Source organism: Chiloscyllium plagiosum, unplaced genomic scaffold (genome assembly GCF_037043375.1).
Source record: "Chiloscyllium plagiosum isolate Xiang-an unplaced genomic scaffold, Cpla_swu_hap1 HiC_scaffold_1, whole genome shotgun sequence".
NCBI classification, from domain to species: domain Eukaryota; kingdom Metazoa; phylum Chordata; class Chondrichthyes; order Orectolobiformes; family Hemiscylliidae; genus Chiloscyllium; species Chiloscyllium plagiosum.
The window spans coordinates 142,927,377-142,945,575 of record NW_028270139.1 but is presented as its reverse complement, the minus strand read 5'-3'; the positions used below and the strand labels follow the sequence as shown (position 1 = coordinate 142,945,575).

Sequence of the window (18,199 nt, the reverse complement as noted above, 5' to 3'; positions counted from 1 at the left end):
AATGTTCTCTTTCAGGTGTTGATGGACTTTGTGGATTTGCATTTTTTGTGTTTTTTTAACACTGGATGGGAACTTTTTCCAATAGTAAACAAATGTACATGCTCTTAAATATTCTGAAATATATTATTAATTAAAGATAGTACTGTACTGCTTCTTCTATAGAAGTTTAAAACTAATAAGTTTAAGTTATAGTCAGTTCTGGGGAAAAGTACAAATACCAGTTTAAGATTTCCTAATTTCAATTAAATAGTCTAAAGATTCAAGCAATACAAAATATTAAGTTTAAAACATGTGAAAATGAATTAAATAATGAATTTTATTTATTAAAATACCTGCAATAAAATTTTTCAAAATCTGTTTTGAAAACCGTTCCAAACCAGGAATCAAACAAAGGAGTGATTTATCTTACAGCTCCATGTAAAATTAGCTGATATTTGGTGCACGACAAAATACTAGTTACAAAATACACATTACTCATTACAGTAATGTGACAATGTTGTAGAGAATGCAGATTACAATTTACTAATGTTACTTTTCATATAAAACTTGTTTTACCATATCTACACCAAATTATAATTGGTAAATGGCAATTTCAGACATTTAACCTACATGTTACAGTTCCAGCAGAAGTCCTCTGTTATGTATAACACAAGACACTAACTTTTAGGCACAAATTGATAGAAACATAGCAACGCTGCAAAGAGGAACTTTGCAAATAGTCTACTATTCCTAGATGTCTCAGTGAAGCTAATATAGAACCCCAGACACCTTCACAATGTTTTCTTCCCAAAATTATGGTTTCTGAGTTATATTCTAACAATCCTGCCAGGCCATCCTGACTTATTAGCAATCTACTGTGCAGAGAAGATGTACTATTAAGGATATATCTAATTTCAACTACGAATACAAGTTATTACTCAAGGTGATTTACAAACACAAGTAATGAATTATTAATTGTCACTAGGGTTATTTGGCACAGTATTTTGCTTAAAGTAACTTAATCAGACAGACAGACAATAAAGTGGGCGATGGGTCAGCAAAAGCAACTGAAGATATGGAGAATCTTTCACAAACAGGAAATGGAATAAAAGAAATTAAGCAAAAAAAAGTCAATACATTTAGATAGACTGAGAACAAAAGTTTAATTCATGTGCAACAGACACCATTAAGATGAACTTTGTAGGTTTATATTTATTTAAATGAGTAAATATTAGGCCACACTTTCAGGAATAGACCTTGATTCTGGATTAAGATTTATTAGAGTGTTGCTGGCTTGTGCCAGTTCAACTATCGAAATGCGCCCTTGCTGTCTGATAAATTGAGCCACTGCTGCAAGTTCTTGTTCAGTGATATAGATGAATTTTCCACGATCATCCAGGACACCTAGAAGAAAATTAACTTTCGTAAATTGTGAATTTTATACTTCTTAACACATTAAATAGGTTTCTTTATGCTCTACATTGTCAGCTATCTAATCAGAGAATTAAAAAAACACAAAAGGCTCTGGTGGTTCAGTGATAATGTCCCTACGTCTGAGCCAGAAGGTTGAGGTTCACATCTCACCTTCACCAGAGGTGTGTAATAACATCTCTGAAAAGGTTGATTAGACAAAACAAAACCAGAGAGCAATGTCTTTCTGAAAATAATTTCCTTCTGCATAATTCCACCAATTCATTCAACTGCCCCTGCATTAATTATTCACAAAAATGCACAATTCAGAATTAACTTTAAATAAGTTATCAGTAATGTTTTACTATGAAATGCACTAGTGGCTTACCTGTCAGAGTTCCTTCAGCAATCAGATCTTGGACTCTGTTAATAGCCTCCTTCAAATAAAATTTAACAAAAATTAAAGACAAACAAAAATACTGAACAACATTCTAAAATAACCCATTAAACACATGCTAGCATTAAGACTATTTTAACTGCCCTATCATCTGCAGAGGGTAAGCTCTTGCAGTGCAGTGGTAGTGTCCCCATTTCTATACCAATACCCTGGGTTCAAATTCCACCCATACAGAAGTGTATGAAAACATCTATGAATACTTTGATTATAAAGTATCAAAATTTTCAGTCAGGACAGCTCCTGTAGTACAATAGTAGTGTCCTTATCTCTGAGCTAGGAGACTGGGTTCAAGAACAACCCTAAATGAGGGATCAAAATAGTTACTCCTGTCCCTACTTCATCCTTTTTTAATTTCTTTCAGGGAATGTGAACTCGCATTTACTTTCTTATAAAAGTGAGATGCCTTCTCGAACCGTTGCAGTCCATTTTATGTAGGCACATCCAGAATGCTGTTGGGGAGGGTGTTCTGGCATTTTGACCGAGTAACAGTGAGGAAAAAGCAATATATTTACAATTCAGGGTTGTGAAAAGCTTGGAAGGGAACTTGCAAGTGATGGTGTTCCCATGCAAGCAAATGAAGAGTAATCCATTTTATTACTGACTTGTACCTAGTTGATGCACAGGTATTATGGAGTCAGGTGGTGAGTTACTCACTGCAGGGTTCCTAGTCTCTGAACTGTCTTATAGTCACTGTATTTATATGGCAAGTCCAGTTCACATTCTGTTCAATGGTAACCCCCCAGGATGTTCCTAATGGGGGGATTCAGTAATACTAATCCATTAGCTGTCAAGTGGAGATGGCTAGATTCTGTCTTGTGGGAGATGGCCTTGCCTGTTACTTGTGTGGCCATTTGTCAGCCCAAGCCTAAATATTGTCCAGGTCTTGCTGTTTTTATGCTGACAATGTGAATGATGATGATTTGAACCAGGAGACTGCCACAAGGAATATTTTCAACAATGCTCTGGGAGCGGAGATGATTGGAGACAATTTAGTCAGGAATTGATATGAAATGTTCCTACTTGGTATTACTAAAAACCTCACCGAGCAGTGTTTAATGCTTCAGAAAAATTAAATATATTTTGTAATACTGAAGTCAAAATGGCAAGTTTACTAGATAATTGTGAATATTTAGCAGTGCTGGACTGGGGTGGACAAAGTTAAAAATCATGCAACACCAGGTTACAGTCCAACAAGTCTATTAGGAACCACTAGCTAGTGCTTCCAAATAACCCTGTTGGGACTATAACCTGGTGTTGTGTGATTTTTAACAATGAATATTTAGAACTGAAATGCTGAAGAACACTGTCTGTCCCTTATAACAATATCCTAGGGATGATAGAATAGAATTACATTTTGTTTATGTGCAAGTTTAAGAACAACATGACCAATCATTGTAATAAACCTTCAAACTGAAAGTCTGCTTTGTGCAACGAATAACAAAAGAATTAGATTACACACAGGAGCTACTTTAAATCATTATATATCTATTTCCATTTAATAAGAGCTTTCTTTGGGCAAAGTTGTTTGCCTTCATTAACAACAGTACTTGCAGTTCAAATTTCAATGGTTGTATCAAAGTTTAGGATATTCTGAGAGCTGGAAATAAAAACAAGTGTTGTTGGTGCTTTACTGAATGTGTTTTTCCTTTTACTTCTAACTGGAAGGAGGCGGCTTTTCTTTGAAAAACAAGATCACTTACCTGTGTCCTCAAGCCAAAATGAGAAGCAAGATCTTCCAGAAGAACAACCTTCGTACTCTACAGGGAAAAAAAACATTTACTCTAGTGGTCATCCAGAGCTCTTGATAGCAGTATAGTAACGGATTTCCAAAGATTAAAAACAGAAAAATCACTGAAAATCCTACTGCATTTACACAAAATGAGAATTTAAATGCCAGTCCCAATTTGCCAAAAATGAACAAAGCCCTCAGCTGCTAGCAATTTATCAACAAATACTTAGCAAGAAAGTCTCATGCTGGGTATAATTGAATAACCACTGGCTATCAAGATTAAAGTTGGAACACACAAGTTAAATTACTGATAATGTTCTAGCTGGAAAATGTTAACTTCCATCCTACCCCGACTTGCTCATAAATTAATTTGTGGAGGAAAAAAAATCTTATAGAAGTTGTGTTAAAAATATTATCCAACTGTTTGATCAAGTAGCACCCGTTATTTCTGTTTTATTTTGTTCAGCTGTCAGATTTGCAAGACAGATCTGCAATACTGGCCACATCCAAATAAAAACAAGTTATCTGTAACAGGCAAGATAACTGAGAAATTGAAAACATTTTCTTGAAACAATTGCTCAGATGAGGTGACTAGGTTGAAGAAATACTGAAGGTTGGAGCAGCCAAGCTGGAGAACTGATGACTATGGACTGAAAAAATCAAGTTGCAACCAGCCCATGGAATTCAGTTCTCATAGCTGGGAGCTGCTAAAATCCATCTTCTGTTCTTCCCTGGTGATGTGAGGAAATAGTACAGATAGACCAATGTGCAATAATATCAGTGGTACAGGAAGAGAACATGCATGAGCAGCTTGTCTTTTTAAACATTGTTAAAAGATTAGCCTGCATAGAAATTGTCAAATTTCTCAACGAATTGTAGAACATAGAACATAGAAGAATACAGCGCAGTACAGGCCCTTTGGCCCTCGATGTTGCGCCGATCCAAGCCCACCTAATCTATACTAACCCACTATCCTCCATATACCTATCCAATGCCCGCTTAAATGCCCATAAAGAGGGAGAGTCCACCACTGCTGCTGGCAGGGCATTCCATGAACTTACGACTCGCTGAGTGAAGAACCTACCCCTAACTTCAGTCCTATATCTACCCCCCCTTAATTTAAAGCTATGCCCCCTTGTAATACCCGACTCCATACGCGGGAAAAGGTTCACACTGTCAACCCTATCTAACCCCCTAATCATCTTGTACACCTCAATCAAGTCACCCCTAAACCTTCTTTTCTCTAATGAAAACAGCCCCAAGTGTCTCAGTCTATCCTCATACGATCTTCCTTCCATACCAGGCAACATCCTGGTAAACCTCCTCTGCACCCGTTCCAGTGCCTCCACATCCTTCCTATAGTACGGCGACCAAAACTGCACACAATATTCCAGATGCGGCCGCACCAGAGTTTTATACAACTGCATCATGACCTCAGGACTCCGGAACTCAATTCCTCTACCAATAAAAGCCAGTACGCCATATGCCTTCCTCACCGCACTATTTACCTGGGTGGCAACTTTCAGAGATCTGTGTACATGGACACCAAGATCCCTCTGCTCATCCACACTACCAAGTATCCGACCATTAGCCCAGTACCCCATCTTTTTGTTATTCTTCCCAAAGTGAATCACCTCACATTTAGCTACATTGAATTCCATTTGCCACCTTTCTGCCCAGCTCTGCAGCTTCTCTATATCCTGCTGTAACCTGCCACATCCTTCCTCACTGTCAACAACTCCTCCGACTTTCGTATCATCCGCAAACTTGCTCACCCAACCTTCTAACCCCTCTTCTAGGTCATTTATAAAAATGACAAACAGCAATGGTCCCAAAACAGATCCTTGCGGAACACCGCTAGTGACGGCACTCCATGAAGAAACTTTGCCATCAACTACTACCCTCTGTCTTCTTCCATCCAGCCAATTCCTAATCCAAACCTCCAACTCACCCTCAATGCCATATCTCCGTATTTTCTGCAGTAGCCTACCATGGGGAACCTTATCAAACGCCTTACTAAAATCCATATATACCACATCTACCGCTTTCCCCTCATCAACCTCCTTCGTCACCTTTTCAAAGAATTCAATAAGGTTTGTGAGGCACGACCTGCCCTTCACAAAACCATGCTGACTATCCTTGATCAAAATTGTATGTCTAAGGAAGTTTAAGAGACCTTACTAACACTTATTGATTAGCAAAGTAAAAATTTGGATGCAAACTTAATTTTATGACAACAACTTCAACCATAGTCAAGTAGTAAAAGCCATTATCAAGCTGGTTTTGTTTCCACAAGACCACCGCTTGGAAAGTATACAAACTGAAAAATCACAGGATAATTCAACTGCAGCAATTTGTATTTGATTTGAACAGAAGTCCAAGAGGGAAGGTTTAGTGCCCAATTTACTATGAAACTGTTTGAGGTCAAGGATTATAATCAATATACATCAGTCCAGAAATTTGGTCAATATTAACATTTCTTTTCATAATTTAGTGTCCGTAAGAAATGTCCACCATATATTCTTTCACAGAACAAGGTACAGCAAATCACTTTTCTGCAACAGTCTTGGCTTTCTGCATGAATTTGACAAACTATTTTTGCCACTTTCTCTAGTACAGCTTCAGCAAAGTTGACATCCAAAGTGATTTTAAATACTATTTTACCAAGTAGACAAGAACATCATACAGCGACAGGTAATGAGATTTTCACAAGTACATTATACTGTAAAGGCTCTGGACAAAATGACTAATGATTCCAGCATTAAGTCATAGACCACAATGGTCTTTCCTCAGTTTCACAAGAAATTACAATTCCATCATTTCTTACCAAGTACTGTACTGTCAATATCGAATGCCTCCTACTTACTTGCAATTTTCTCTTTGAAGATATACGCCTACCTTCTTCATAGTGATCTACATACTGACATTATTCATATGTCTATCACTTTTTGACTATTTCAGGTACACAAATTTGTCTTACTACCCATTTTTACAATAGTAATTAATTTTGTTGATGATCATAAAAACATCAAAGTAAATAACTGTTCATTTAACACCTCCCATCTTCCAACTTATCACAGACCTTTCCTCCTGTTCTTCCCCTTTTCACCTGTTAAAACCTAAAAACTACATTTCTGAAATTTCTCTCTGACTGAATTGCTGAGCATTTCCTGTTTTTTCTGCTTTTATTAAAGAATATTAAGTTTGACTAGGTAGAGGATGAAAACCATAAACCAAGACCAAATCAAATGGGGGAATAAACATGCCAAAAACCACTTGGAGCTAAGAGACAATCTAACCACTGCCCCATGACATATAATGGTGTTACCATCATGGAATTACACACTATTAACATTCTTGGGGTTAACCACTGACCTGAAACTAAACTAGACTCATCACATAAACAGTAGCTACAAGAGCAGGTCAAAACGCTAGGAAGACTGTGGTGAGTAACTCACCTCCTGACTCTCCAAAACCTATCCAATCATCTACAAGGCACAAATTATCCACTTGCCTGAATGGGTGCAGCTCCAACAACACTTAAGAAGCTTGACACCATTCAGGACAAAGCAGCTACAAGCATCTACTTCCTTCACCTCCAATGCTCAGTAGCAACAGTGTGTATTGTCTGCAAAAATGCCCTGCAAAAATTCCCCAAAGATCCTTTAGATAGCACTTTCCAAACCTACCACCACTTCCAGCTAGAAGGAAAAGAGCAACAGATACATGAGAACACCAAGTTCCCCTCCAAGCTGTTCACCATTCTGACTTGAAAATATATCGCTATTCATTCGGTGTCGATAGATCAAAAAGCTGGAATTCCCTTTCTAAAGGCACTGTGAGTAAGCCTACAGCACATGGATTACAGCCATTCAAGGAGGCAGCTCATCACCACCTTCTCAAGGGTGACTATGGTCAGCCAGCCAGTGATGCCCACATTCCCATGACTGAATAAAGCTGTTACATTTGCATATCAGGGAATCTAAAATAGCACATTTTATTTTGGTGCAACCATTACTATCTAATTTTCAACAATTAATTGAAATTTAACCAAAATTACTACTACAATCACCACTACAATCAGAAAGTCTTATTCAAAAATTGCATATGTACTTGTTGCATGCTAAATTTCATGCTTCTTGACCAGATGTTCAAATCCTAGAACTATCCATTCATGAAGCTCACTAGTCATTGCAGATGGGCTTTAAAGTCTTTGCTGAAGATATAGGTTCTCAAATAAAACTGCTATAGTACCAATAAAGCCTGCATGTTGATTTATAAGCCACTTCCATTCATCCAAGTAGGATAGCTCAAATAATATTTGTGTTCAATTAGTCACATCACCTTTTACTCATCTTGCGGTTTCTTTCTTGCCTACTCACTGGCTGCATAAATCACTAAGAAAGAGGAGGTGTTCATCTACTTTTCTTACAGATAAGGCATGTTTGACTAGTCAGAACATTTAATTTTTATTGTAATACTGAAAAGCTGAGGGGAGGGTGGAGGTATAGCAAGGGGAGAGTGCCAGTTACCTTGCAACCTCAAAAAGGAGTGTGCTTTTTTCAGAAGTGTTCCTAATATCGTCACTGGGCAGGAATGCCATTTTATCAAAAAAGGCGAGAAAGTTAGCTTTGGGAGAAGATGAAACAGTTAAGCTACACAAAGTCCTGCAATCTCAATTGCTCAAAACCTATCAGCATGTCACTTAAGTACTTTCTTGGTCACTACCTAGTTCACTTTGTATCCAAAAGCAAATTCACCATAGTCCTATCAGATCTGCTCTATAGCACGGAACAGATCCTTCAACCCAACTCATCCATGCTGACCAAGTTTTCTAAACTGAACTAGTGTTGTGTGCCTGCGTTTGGCCCATATCCCTCTTAACCTTTCCTATTCATGTACCCATCCAAATGTCTCTTAAATATTGGAACTGTGCCTGCATCTACCACTTCCTCTGATAGTTCATTCGACACACGAACCCACCCGGTGCATGAAAAAGTTACCCCTCAGGTCCCTTTTAAATCTTTCTCCTCTCACCTTAAAAATATGCCCCTTAGTTTTGAAGGCCCCCATCCCAGGGATAAATCTTGCCCTGGCTCGTCTTACCAAAGTGCAGCACCTCACATTTATCCAAATTGAAATCCACCTGCCACTCCTCAGCTCACTGGCCCATCTAATCAAGATCCCATTGTACTCTTAGATAACTTTCTTCACTGTCCACTACACCACCAATGTTGGTGTCATTACTAACCATGTTTCCTATTTCCTCACCAAAATCATTTATTTAAATGACAAACGACAGTGGACACTGCACCGAAACCTGTGGTACACTGCTGGTCACAGGCCTCCAGTCTGAACAGCAACCATCTATCACCACCCTCTCTCTCCTAGCATAAAGCAAGTTCTGTATCCAACTGGCTACCTCTCCCTGCACCGTGTGTAATCTAACTTTACGAATCAGTCTACCATGTGGAAATGTATCAAGATGACTAGTGGTGGTTTAACCTGAAGGTCACCATACCTCAGGCAAGGGGAGAGTTTGAGAAGCAAAGTCCTTCAAGATAACCTCAATCAGTGGGGGAATTGAACCTTACACTGTTGGCATCACTCTGCATCGCAAACCGGCCGTATAACAAGCAAAAGTTTTCCTATCAGGAATAAGTACAGCCTATCCAGTACAACCTGCAAGATACATTAATCTCTTCTCACTTCAAAACTCTCAAGACCCATTTCTTTGACCAGTCTTCTGCACAACTCCTGCTCTTTTCCAATCTCCTTCTATTTCTAAAGCATCAAAAAAGTAGCTCCACAAACATCATAGTCAAAGGCATTATGATTGGCAGCCTTCTGAGTCTATGCTAGCTCCCTGCAGAACAATTCAGTCAGTCAGTCTCTTACTCTTGCTTTATCCCCATAACCATAATGTTATTTCCTTCAACAGCTTATTTGATTTGCTTTTGAACACAGGGAAGTTTCTGCTTTCATTAACCTCATGGGCAGCAGATTCCAAAGTATTACCACTTGCTGGGAAAAAAAAATCTTCTTGAAATCTGTACTATATCTTTTATCCCAAAGCTTAAATCCTAGTCTTTCAAGCAATTATTGCTGTTGTAACCTTTACTGAAGGTAAAATAAGAATCGCTTTTGGTGTGAAACAAACAAAGTTTTTACATTAGTTACAAAGAAAAAGGGGGGAAAAAAGTGCAATCGCTTTAATCTAACCTAACCCACTTGAAAAATTAATCTAATCATAATGGCTTCCATATTCTAGTGAAATCAGTGGGAAGTAAAATTGTAGGGAGTAAATCTCAATCCCATCCCATCAGTTTGCATCTGAGTGGGTGATGTTAATTGAGGTCTGCAAATTACAAATCATTAATAATCTCATTTCAACAAATATCTGAAAAGAGAAAAGCTAATATTGTGCATGCAACATTTGAAATATTAACTAATCTTTCCCTTTCAAATAATAGCTTGCATGTATTTCTTTTGCATGATGCATCTTAAACTCAGTGGTTAGCACTGCTGCCTCACAGCGCTAGAGACCCGGGTTCATTTCCCGCCTCAGGCAACTGTCTGTGTGGAGTTTGCATGTTCTCCCTGTGTCTGCGTGGGTTTCCTCCGGGTGCTCCGGTTTCCTCCCACAGTCCAAAAATGTGCAGGTTAGGTGAATTGGCCATGCTAAATTGCCCGTAGTGTTAGGTGTAGGGGAATGGGTCTGAGTGGGTTGCTCTTCGGAGGGTCGGTGTGGACTTGTTGGGCTGAAGGGCCAGTTTTCACACTGTAAGTGATCTAATCTATTCTAAAAAAATTAAGCTGTCTAAATTTCTTTCAATTAGGGTGCATTTCAAATGGATTTGACGACTAATTCAATGGTATTAAATTGTTAAATATTTGCATGAATAGATAAGCTTGAGAGGTCATAAATGGAGTTTAATGCGGAAAAGTGTGAAGTGATTCACTTTGAAAGAAGTAACAGGAATACAGAGTATAGGGCTAATGGTAAGATTCTTGACAGTATGGATGAGCAGAGATGTCTCGGTGTCCATGTGCATAGTTCCCTGAAAGTTGCCACTCAGGTTGATGGGGTTGTTAAGATGGCATACAGTGTTAGCTTTTAGTGGTCGAGGGATCGAGTTTTGGAGCCATGAGGTCATGTTTCAGCTGTACAAAACTCTGGTGCGGCTGTACTTGGAATATTGCGTAGAGTTCTGGTCACCGCATTATAGGAAAGATGTGGAAGCATTGGAAAGGGTGCAGAGGAGATTTACCAGGCAACATCCTGGTATGGAGGGAAGGTCTTATGAAGAAAGGCTGAGGGACCTGATGCTGTTTTCGTGACAGAGAAGATGATTGAGAGGTGACTTATAGAGACATACAAGATAATCAGAGGATTAGATAGGGTGGAAAGCGAGAGTCTTTTTCCACGGGTGGTGATGACTAGCACAATGAACATTTAACTTTAAATTGAGGGGTATTAGATATTAGAGTCCGTACAGTGTGGAAACAGGCCCTTCAGCCCAACAAGTCCACAGCGACCCTCCAAAGAGTAACCCACCCAGACCCATTTCTCCTTGACTAATGCACCTAACACCATGGCCAATTCACTTGCACATTTTTAGACCATGGGAGGAAAGTGGAGCACCCAGAGGAAACCCACGCAGACACAGGGAGAATGCCCAAACTCCACACAGACAGTCACCTGGAATCGAACTTGGGTCCCTGGCATTGTGAGGCAGCAGTGCTAACCACTGAGCCACCGTGCCATCCCAAACACAGGGCAGATGTCAGAGGTAGGTTCTTTACTCAGAGTAGGATCAGTGGTGCTGGAAGAACACAGCAATTCAGGCAGCATCCGACGAGCAGCAAAATCGACGTTTCGGGCAATACCTTTATTCCTGATGAAGGGCTTTGGCCCGAAACGTCGATTTTGCTGCTCGTCGGATGCTGCCTGAATTGCTGTGTTCTTCCAGCACCACTGATCCAGAATCTGGTTTCCAGCATTTGCAGTCATTGTTTTTACCTCTTTACTCAGAGTAGTAAGGCGTGGAACGCCCTGCCTGCAACAGTAGTAGACTCGCCAATTTTAAGGGTATTTAAATGGACATTGGATAAACATATGGATGATACTGGAATAGTGTAGGTTAGATGGGTTTCAGATTGGTTTCACAGGTCAGCGCAACATCGAGGGCCAAAGGGCCCATACTGTGTTGTAACGTTCTATGTTCTATGAATGTTACAGTATCAGGAGTTAAGATTAGTTCTAGTCTGCTGAAGACAGTGAGAGAGAATACCCAGAGTTAATAAACAATCATAGGAATTAGGAGCATAAGTAGCATATTTGAGTCTGCAGACTCAATCTGCCATTCAAGAAAATCCATGTGGATCTCTTTGCGCTCCAAATTCCACATTCCCATTTATCTCCAATAACCTTTGAATCCCTTGCTCAACAAGATACTACCTACCACCATCATAAAAGTATTCAGAGACCCCACTTTTTGATGCAAAGTCGCACAATCCTTTGAGAGAAAAGGGAATTCTCTTCAGCTCTGTCTTAAAGGACAAACCACGATTTTAAAACAGAGTTCCCTAGATCTGGACTCAACCACAGAGAAAACATCCTTTGCACATCCACCTTGACAAGACCATTCAGAATTTTACAACACTTCAATCAAATCAACTGTTACTCTTCTGAATTCTACTGAAAATAAGCCCAGCGTGTCCAGTTGTTCCCTCAAGGGCAAGGCACCCAATCTAGTAAACCACTTCTGAACTGCTTCCAATGTATTTACATCTTTCTTTAAATGAGCAGACCAAAACTGCATACAGCATTTGAAATGTGGTCTCAAATGCCCGATGTAATGAAGCATATCAAGTCCTCTTGTAATAAAGGGTGTCAACCCATTAGCTTTCCTAATTATGTGCTGTACATGCATACCAGCATTTTGGAACTTATGAACATTTAGATCCTGCTCCATCCCAATTTTGCAGTTGTTCTCCATTTAGATAATATGCTGCTTTTTTTAAAATTCGACTGCTAAAAAGTGAACTTCACATTTTGCCACATCATATTCCACCTCCAGATTTTCACTTAGTCATTTAAGCTATATGTTGATTTTAAAAATAATCTGCATCTTTGTTATGTCATTTTCACGACAAACTTTCCCACCTATCTTCATATCATCTGTAAATTTGCCCATTTTCACTCCTCTCATCTAAGTCATTGCTAAAGATGTAAAGCATTATGGACTTAGCAGAGGCCCTTGTCACACACTACCATCTGATGAAAGCCCATTTGACCCACAACGACTATGCCAGCTCCATACTGCTTGGGACTGATTGCATTGCTCAATCTCATTCTTCTAACTCATAACACCACTCACAATGATTGTAATTTAAGCAGCTTTAAATTGGACTTATTTGTATGGTCCTATACCTAGTCATGCAAGAGCATAGTCATGGCATGCAATAACAGCATCCTTATGAGATGAGGCTTGCACATTTTGTCTCTTTTTCACGTCATGTTGTTCTGAAGTAACAAAACAAAATGCAATGAAACTTAATATATATCGTTAAGCGCTATATCTCATAACAAATTAAAAATGAGGAAACTTGAAAAAATGCTATTCTGCAATAATATAAAAATATAAAAATCTGTGGGCACCTTTCTATACTTGAAACAATTTCTACCTTCATACATTGTGTGCTTCCCTCAATCCTTTTTTTGGGCCTCACTATCTTTGGTTTCAAAAACTTAACTGCCTGTCTCTGTTCCAGTCTCTCTCTCTCTCTCTCTCTCGTTTACAATTACAAAAAAGGCTTTACAGTACAATGAGTACAACGTTATTGAACAAGGAAAAAAGGATAACAAGTAGTGTAGTTACAGACCATGGAAAAACAAGAAAGGTGATTAAGCGTGATATTAAAAATGCCTATTGTTGCAAAATTAGATGAATGCACTCCACTTTAAAACATTTAGAAGCAATCATTTCCCTCATAACCAATGGAGAAATGTTCCAAAAATCAAACAGCCAAAACACGTGAACCGCAAGTAAGAATTTTACACAAGTTGAACATTTGTCTGCTATACTGGCTTCTCAAAGTTCTTGGTGCAATTTGCCAAAAGATTAAATAGGCAAATCAATGGAAAATAGATTATTACCATTACCTTGATGTAGCCAATGAACTCCTGCAGAAGATTCTGCGACTGAAAACAAAAACAAATGAAATAGACATAGAATGAAGAATGTTTGAAAATTTTCAGTATAGATTACAATCTTGTGTAACAAAGCTAGTCACAATTTCTTGAGCTCTGCATTATATTGTACCAATTCTGGAAACTGGAAGTCCTGTTTTAAACAATAGCAGAAGTTTCACTTTCATTTCATTGAAAATTCTTTCACTGGGATATGGAAGCAATATCTTTTAAGCCAAGGAAAATTTTAGCAGGAAATGAAAGGAAAACATTAAACCCTGTGCAAATACAAAATGGCCCCTTATTACACAAGTCTTTTATTCTGAAGTGAAAATCAATAAGAAGCAGGCATTTCCAGTGGAGAACACATCAGCCACATGTTTACTAGATCAAAATTGAAGGTAGCATATGAAAAGTGAAAAAGTTCAGAATTAAAATAAAGATACTTTAGATTTGACAAACTCAGTTTTAAAAATGAAATTTGGTAAAATTATTTCTAAAGTTACTATGCCTGAACAATAGATGTAGAGTACAATCTTAATTCACACCACCTACATCATACCACTTCTCATATAAAATTACATTTCACTAATCAAGTGATTAGTAAAATGTGAGTAAAGTGCATGAATAATTGCTTAAACTTTCCTCTTAAATTAGATCTGATAATGTTTATTATGTTAAAAATAAATTGAGAACAAGTACAAATAATTAAAACAAGTCAGTGCTATTAATTCACAGCAAACCAAGAAAAACTTGTACAGCCATACTTTTGTCTAAGATTATTACTTAATTTTCTTTTTCTTGGAAGAGAGAGCAATTCAATTATATTGTGTACCTCATTTGAAGCCCCTTTGACTATCAGGACAAGACAATAAATATTGTTATCATAAACTAATATACTAATAATAAACAACGTAACTAGAAAAACCTGTGCAACTGATGCATTTAAAATAACATTTAGTATCACCAAATGCTAGGTCAAGCAATACACTTGTTGATAAAATAACTAAACTGAAAATTCCATACCTATAACACTTGGAGAGAAAGGTATAGAAAAAAATAATCAATCAGAGATATCCCACTACAAGTGCACAGAGTATGAATAAATTTCACAAACCTATTCAAATTTGTCAGAATCACTACTTAAATTTAAATGATCGACATGCTTGTTTTGCAGCTGTTCCAAATTTTATACTAACTTTAGAAGACATTTTCATATTTCCTATAACATAAATACATGTCTGCTTCATGTTTGAACTTCTGTTTGATTTGGAATTGCCAAAATTTTAACGAGCCTGCACTATTTTTCCGGCAAATAAAAATAAACATTCACCTCAGGACCAAAGAGAAAATTTTTTAAAAGCCTTTCTGAAAATTCTAAAACACAGACAGTAGGCTTGAATTGCTGTCAGGGGCTGTTGATTGGTGGACAGTGTTAAATAAACTTCTTAAAGCTTTTAAGTAAATATTTACCTCCTCTTCATCTGGTTGTACCTCAATTCCTTCCTCTTCAACGGTAAATGCTTCTTTCAACTTGAGGTATTCATCATGCTCTCGTCGCTGTTTCTCTTCCCATGCTTTCTTCAATTCTTCTTCCTTTGTTTTTGTGAGAAAGGGAAAGAGAAAATGGTTTCAAAACAGACAGTGCATATTTTTCAATAAACTCCATTTCTAAAATGAATTTTTTTTAAAATTGTCATCCATTACTTGCACATGGCATAGAATTGTGCACCTGACAAAAACATAACCAGTGCTCTGTGCAGGTGCATAATATTCAGTTATGTGTTTATGAAGTCATGCCTCTCTTATATAGGAAGCAACCTCTACAATTTGCATAACAGTATTTCCTAATTAGTATTGGGAAGTCCCTTCTAACCCCCTCCCCCAACACCACCCCCCACCAACCCCCAAACTTACACGTCAAGATGCCAGTCACTTTTTGAAAACATTTTTTTGAAGGCAGAAAATTTACAGTTGAATGCTTCAAGTTGCATACCTCAGTTGCTGACGATGCATCTCTAGAATATGTACCTTGCACTAAAAAAAACTAAAATTTGCATTTTGAATAGCAGGTAGAAAACAAGTGAAAATGCATGTGCTTTCTGAATAAAGTACTTCTGGAAGAATATGAAGGTCTACTGTTGATATTGCAACTTCTATTCAATTACCTGTTTAAATTCTAGGTGTTTGTCTTCAGCACAATAATAAGCCTTCCTGTGTTGAGTTAAACAGTGGATTTTTTTAAAAAGGTTAAGGATGATGGGAATAGAAAAAAAGACTTGCATTCTATAACACCTTTGTGAGTACCAGATATTTCAAAATATTTTGTAACCAATGAAGAATCCTTGAACTATAGTTAATTTTGTCATGTTAAATATGAAAACCAAACTAGACAAGGACAAAAACAAGCAGATAATCTGTTTTTGAGATGCAAATTGAGGAATTAATATTGACCAAGACAAGAATAATTTCCCTTGCTCTTCTTTAAATTGTTCACCTGAGGACATTAACAGCACCTTCGTTAACGGTTTCATCGTAAAGCAAACATCTCCAATAATGTATTGTTACTGTTTTGGGAGTTGATAAAGTGTGGCGCTGGAAAAGTAAAGTAGGTCAGGCAGTCTGAGGAGCACGAGAGTCGATGTCTCAGGCTTCATCAGTCCTGAAGAATTAAGCCCGAAATATCTACTCTCTCTTGTTCCTCAGATGCTGCCTGACTTGCTGAGCTTTTTACAACACGACACTTTATCGACTTTGACTTCTCCAGCATCTGAAGTCCTCACTAATTCCTAAGTACAGTTATTGTGTCGGCCTTGGTCTTGTGCTCACGTTTTCACGTGGATCTTGAACCCACAATATTCAGGCAAGAGATCAGAAAGGCTGCATTTCAATTAATCTGGTATATTTAAAATTTGGACACAAGAAGAAAAGAACCCTGAAAAGCAATTATATTCACTTGTCCAATGGAATAATATAGAAATATCTTACTTAAAATTCATTGCAGAAGGCAAGATCACCAAATATTTTAAAAGTATCAAGCAAAATAAAAATGTAGTGTAGCTGGATTTAACAAGAAAAGAGCATGTACAGCATGGAAACAGACCCTCTGGTCCAACTCCTCCAGGCCAACAGGATATCCTAAATTAATCTAGTTCCATTTGCCAGAATTTGGCCCATCTCCCTCTAAATCCTACCTACACATATGCCCATCCAGATGTATTTCAAATGTTGTAATGGTACCAGTCTTTAAAAGACATCTTTTTAAAAATCTCACCTCAAAAATATGCCTCAATCTTGAAATTCCCCCATCCTAGGTAAAAAAAAAACTATTATTAACCCTACCTATACCTCTCATGATTTTATAAACCTCTAAAAAGGTCACCTCTCAATCTCTTACCCTCCAGTGAAAAAGGTCCCAGCCTAATAAGCCTTATTTATAACTCAAACGGCAACATCCTGGTAAATCTCTTCTGAACCCTCTCCAGCTTAATATTATCATTCCAAGAACTAGGCAACCAGAACTGGACACAGTATTGTAGGCGGCACGGTGGCACAGTGGTTAGCACTGCTGCCTCACAGCGCCGGAGACCCGGGTTCAATTCCCGCCTCAGGCGACTGACTGTGTGGAGTTTGCACATTCTCCCCGTGTCTGCGTGGGTTTCCTCCCAGGTGAATTGGCCATGCTAAATTGCCCGTAGTGTTAAGTAAGGGGTAAATGTAGGGGTATGGGTGGGTTGCGCTTCGGCGGGTCGGTGTGGACTTGTCCACACTGTAATGTAATGCTATCTAATCTAATCGCAGAAAAGGCCTCAACGACATCCTGTACAATCTCAACATGACTACTCCTATACACCATAGCCATAGCCAACTCCTATACACAAACCCCGAAGAACAGGGGATTTCTCCCTGGTTCCTGGTCAATGTTATCTCTTAATAAATATCTCAAAAACAGATAATCTAATCATGACCTTTAGGAGCTCACAAACTGACTGAGGCATTTCTCACATATTAACAGTGCCTACTTTTCAAGAATACTTCATTGGCGCTTAAGTATGTTTTGTAACATTGAAAGATGCTATATAAATGAAGGCCTGTGTTGTTTTAATATAGCACAATTTAGAACAATATTACTAAAAACAAAACTGAGGGAACACTGAAAGTAATCTAATACAACAGACAAACCCGCTTCATCTATGTGAAGTACTCTGGACAGGCAGTTTACTGGGTGTTGCATTTAATCCTGATAACTAAAAGACAACAGGAACATCCAAAACATGCAGGGTCACATGACTGATCCCTAATGTGAAAGGTCGGGCTTAACCACACTATCTTTATTCTCAGCGCAGTACCAGTTATCACAAGATCGTCATCCTATTTAATTGGCCATGCAATTTCTTGAGGGCACAAAGCAGAAGCTTGCATTCTTATT

The 18,199-nt window shown here is 38.1% G+C and overlaps 1 protein-coding gene across 2 annotated transcripts in view; it reads right to left on the bottom strand.

Moving 5' to 3' along the window:
• Positions 1 to 1,123: 1,123 nt before the first annotated feature.
• ddrgk1 (DDRGK domain containing 1) overlaps positions 1,124 to 18,199 on the bottom strand; it is a 101,165-nt gene continuing 84,089 nt past the window's right edge. For both annotated transcript variants that reach the window (XM_087991351.1, XM_087991353.1), the window contains exons 5-9: positions 15,244 to 15,366; positions 13,744 to 13,782; positions 3,547 to 3,603; positions 1,778 to 1,826; positions 1,124 to 1,383 (exon numbers count right to left, since the gene is read on the bottom strand). In XM_087991351.1, the coding sequence (XP_087847477.1) occupies positions 1,211 to 1,383; positions 1,778 to 1,826; positions 3,547 to 3,603; positions 13,744 to 13,782; positions 15,244 to 15,366 (441 nt within the window). In that variant the 3' untranslated portion in view covers positions 1,124 to 1,210. The remainder of the gene's footprint in view (positions 1,384 to 1,777; positions 1,827 to 3,546; positions 3,604 to 13,743; positions 13,783 to 15,243; positions 15,367 to 18,199) is intronic.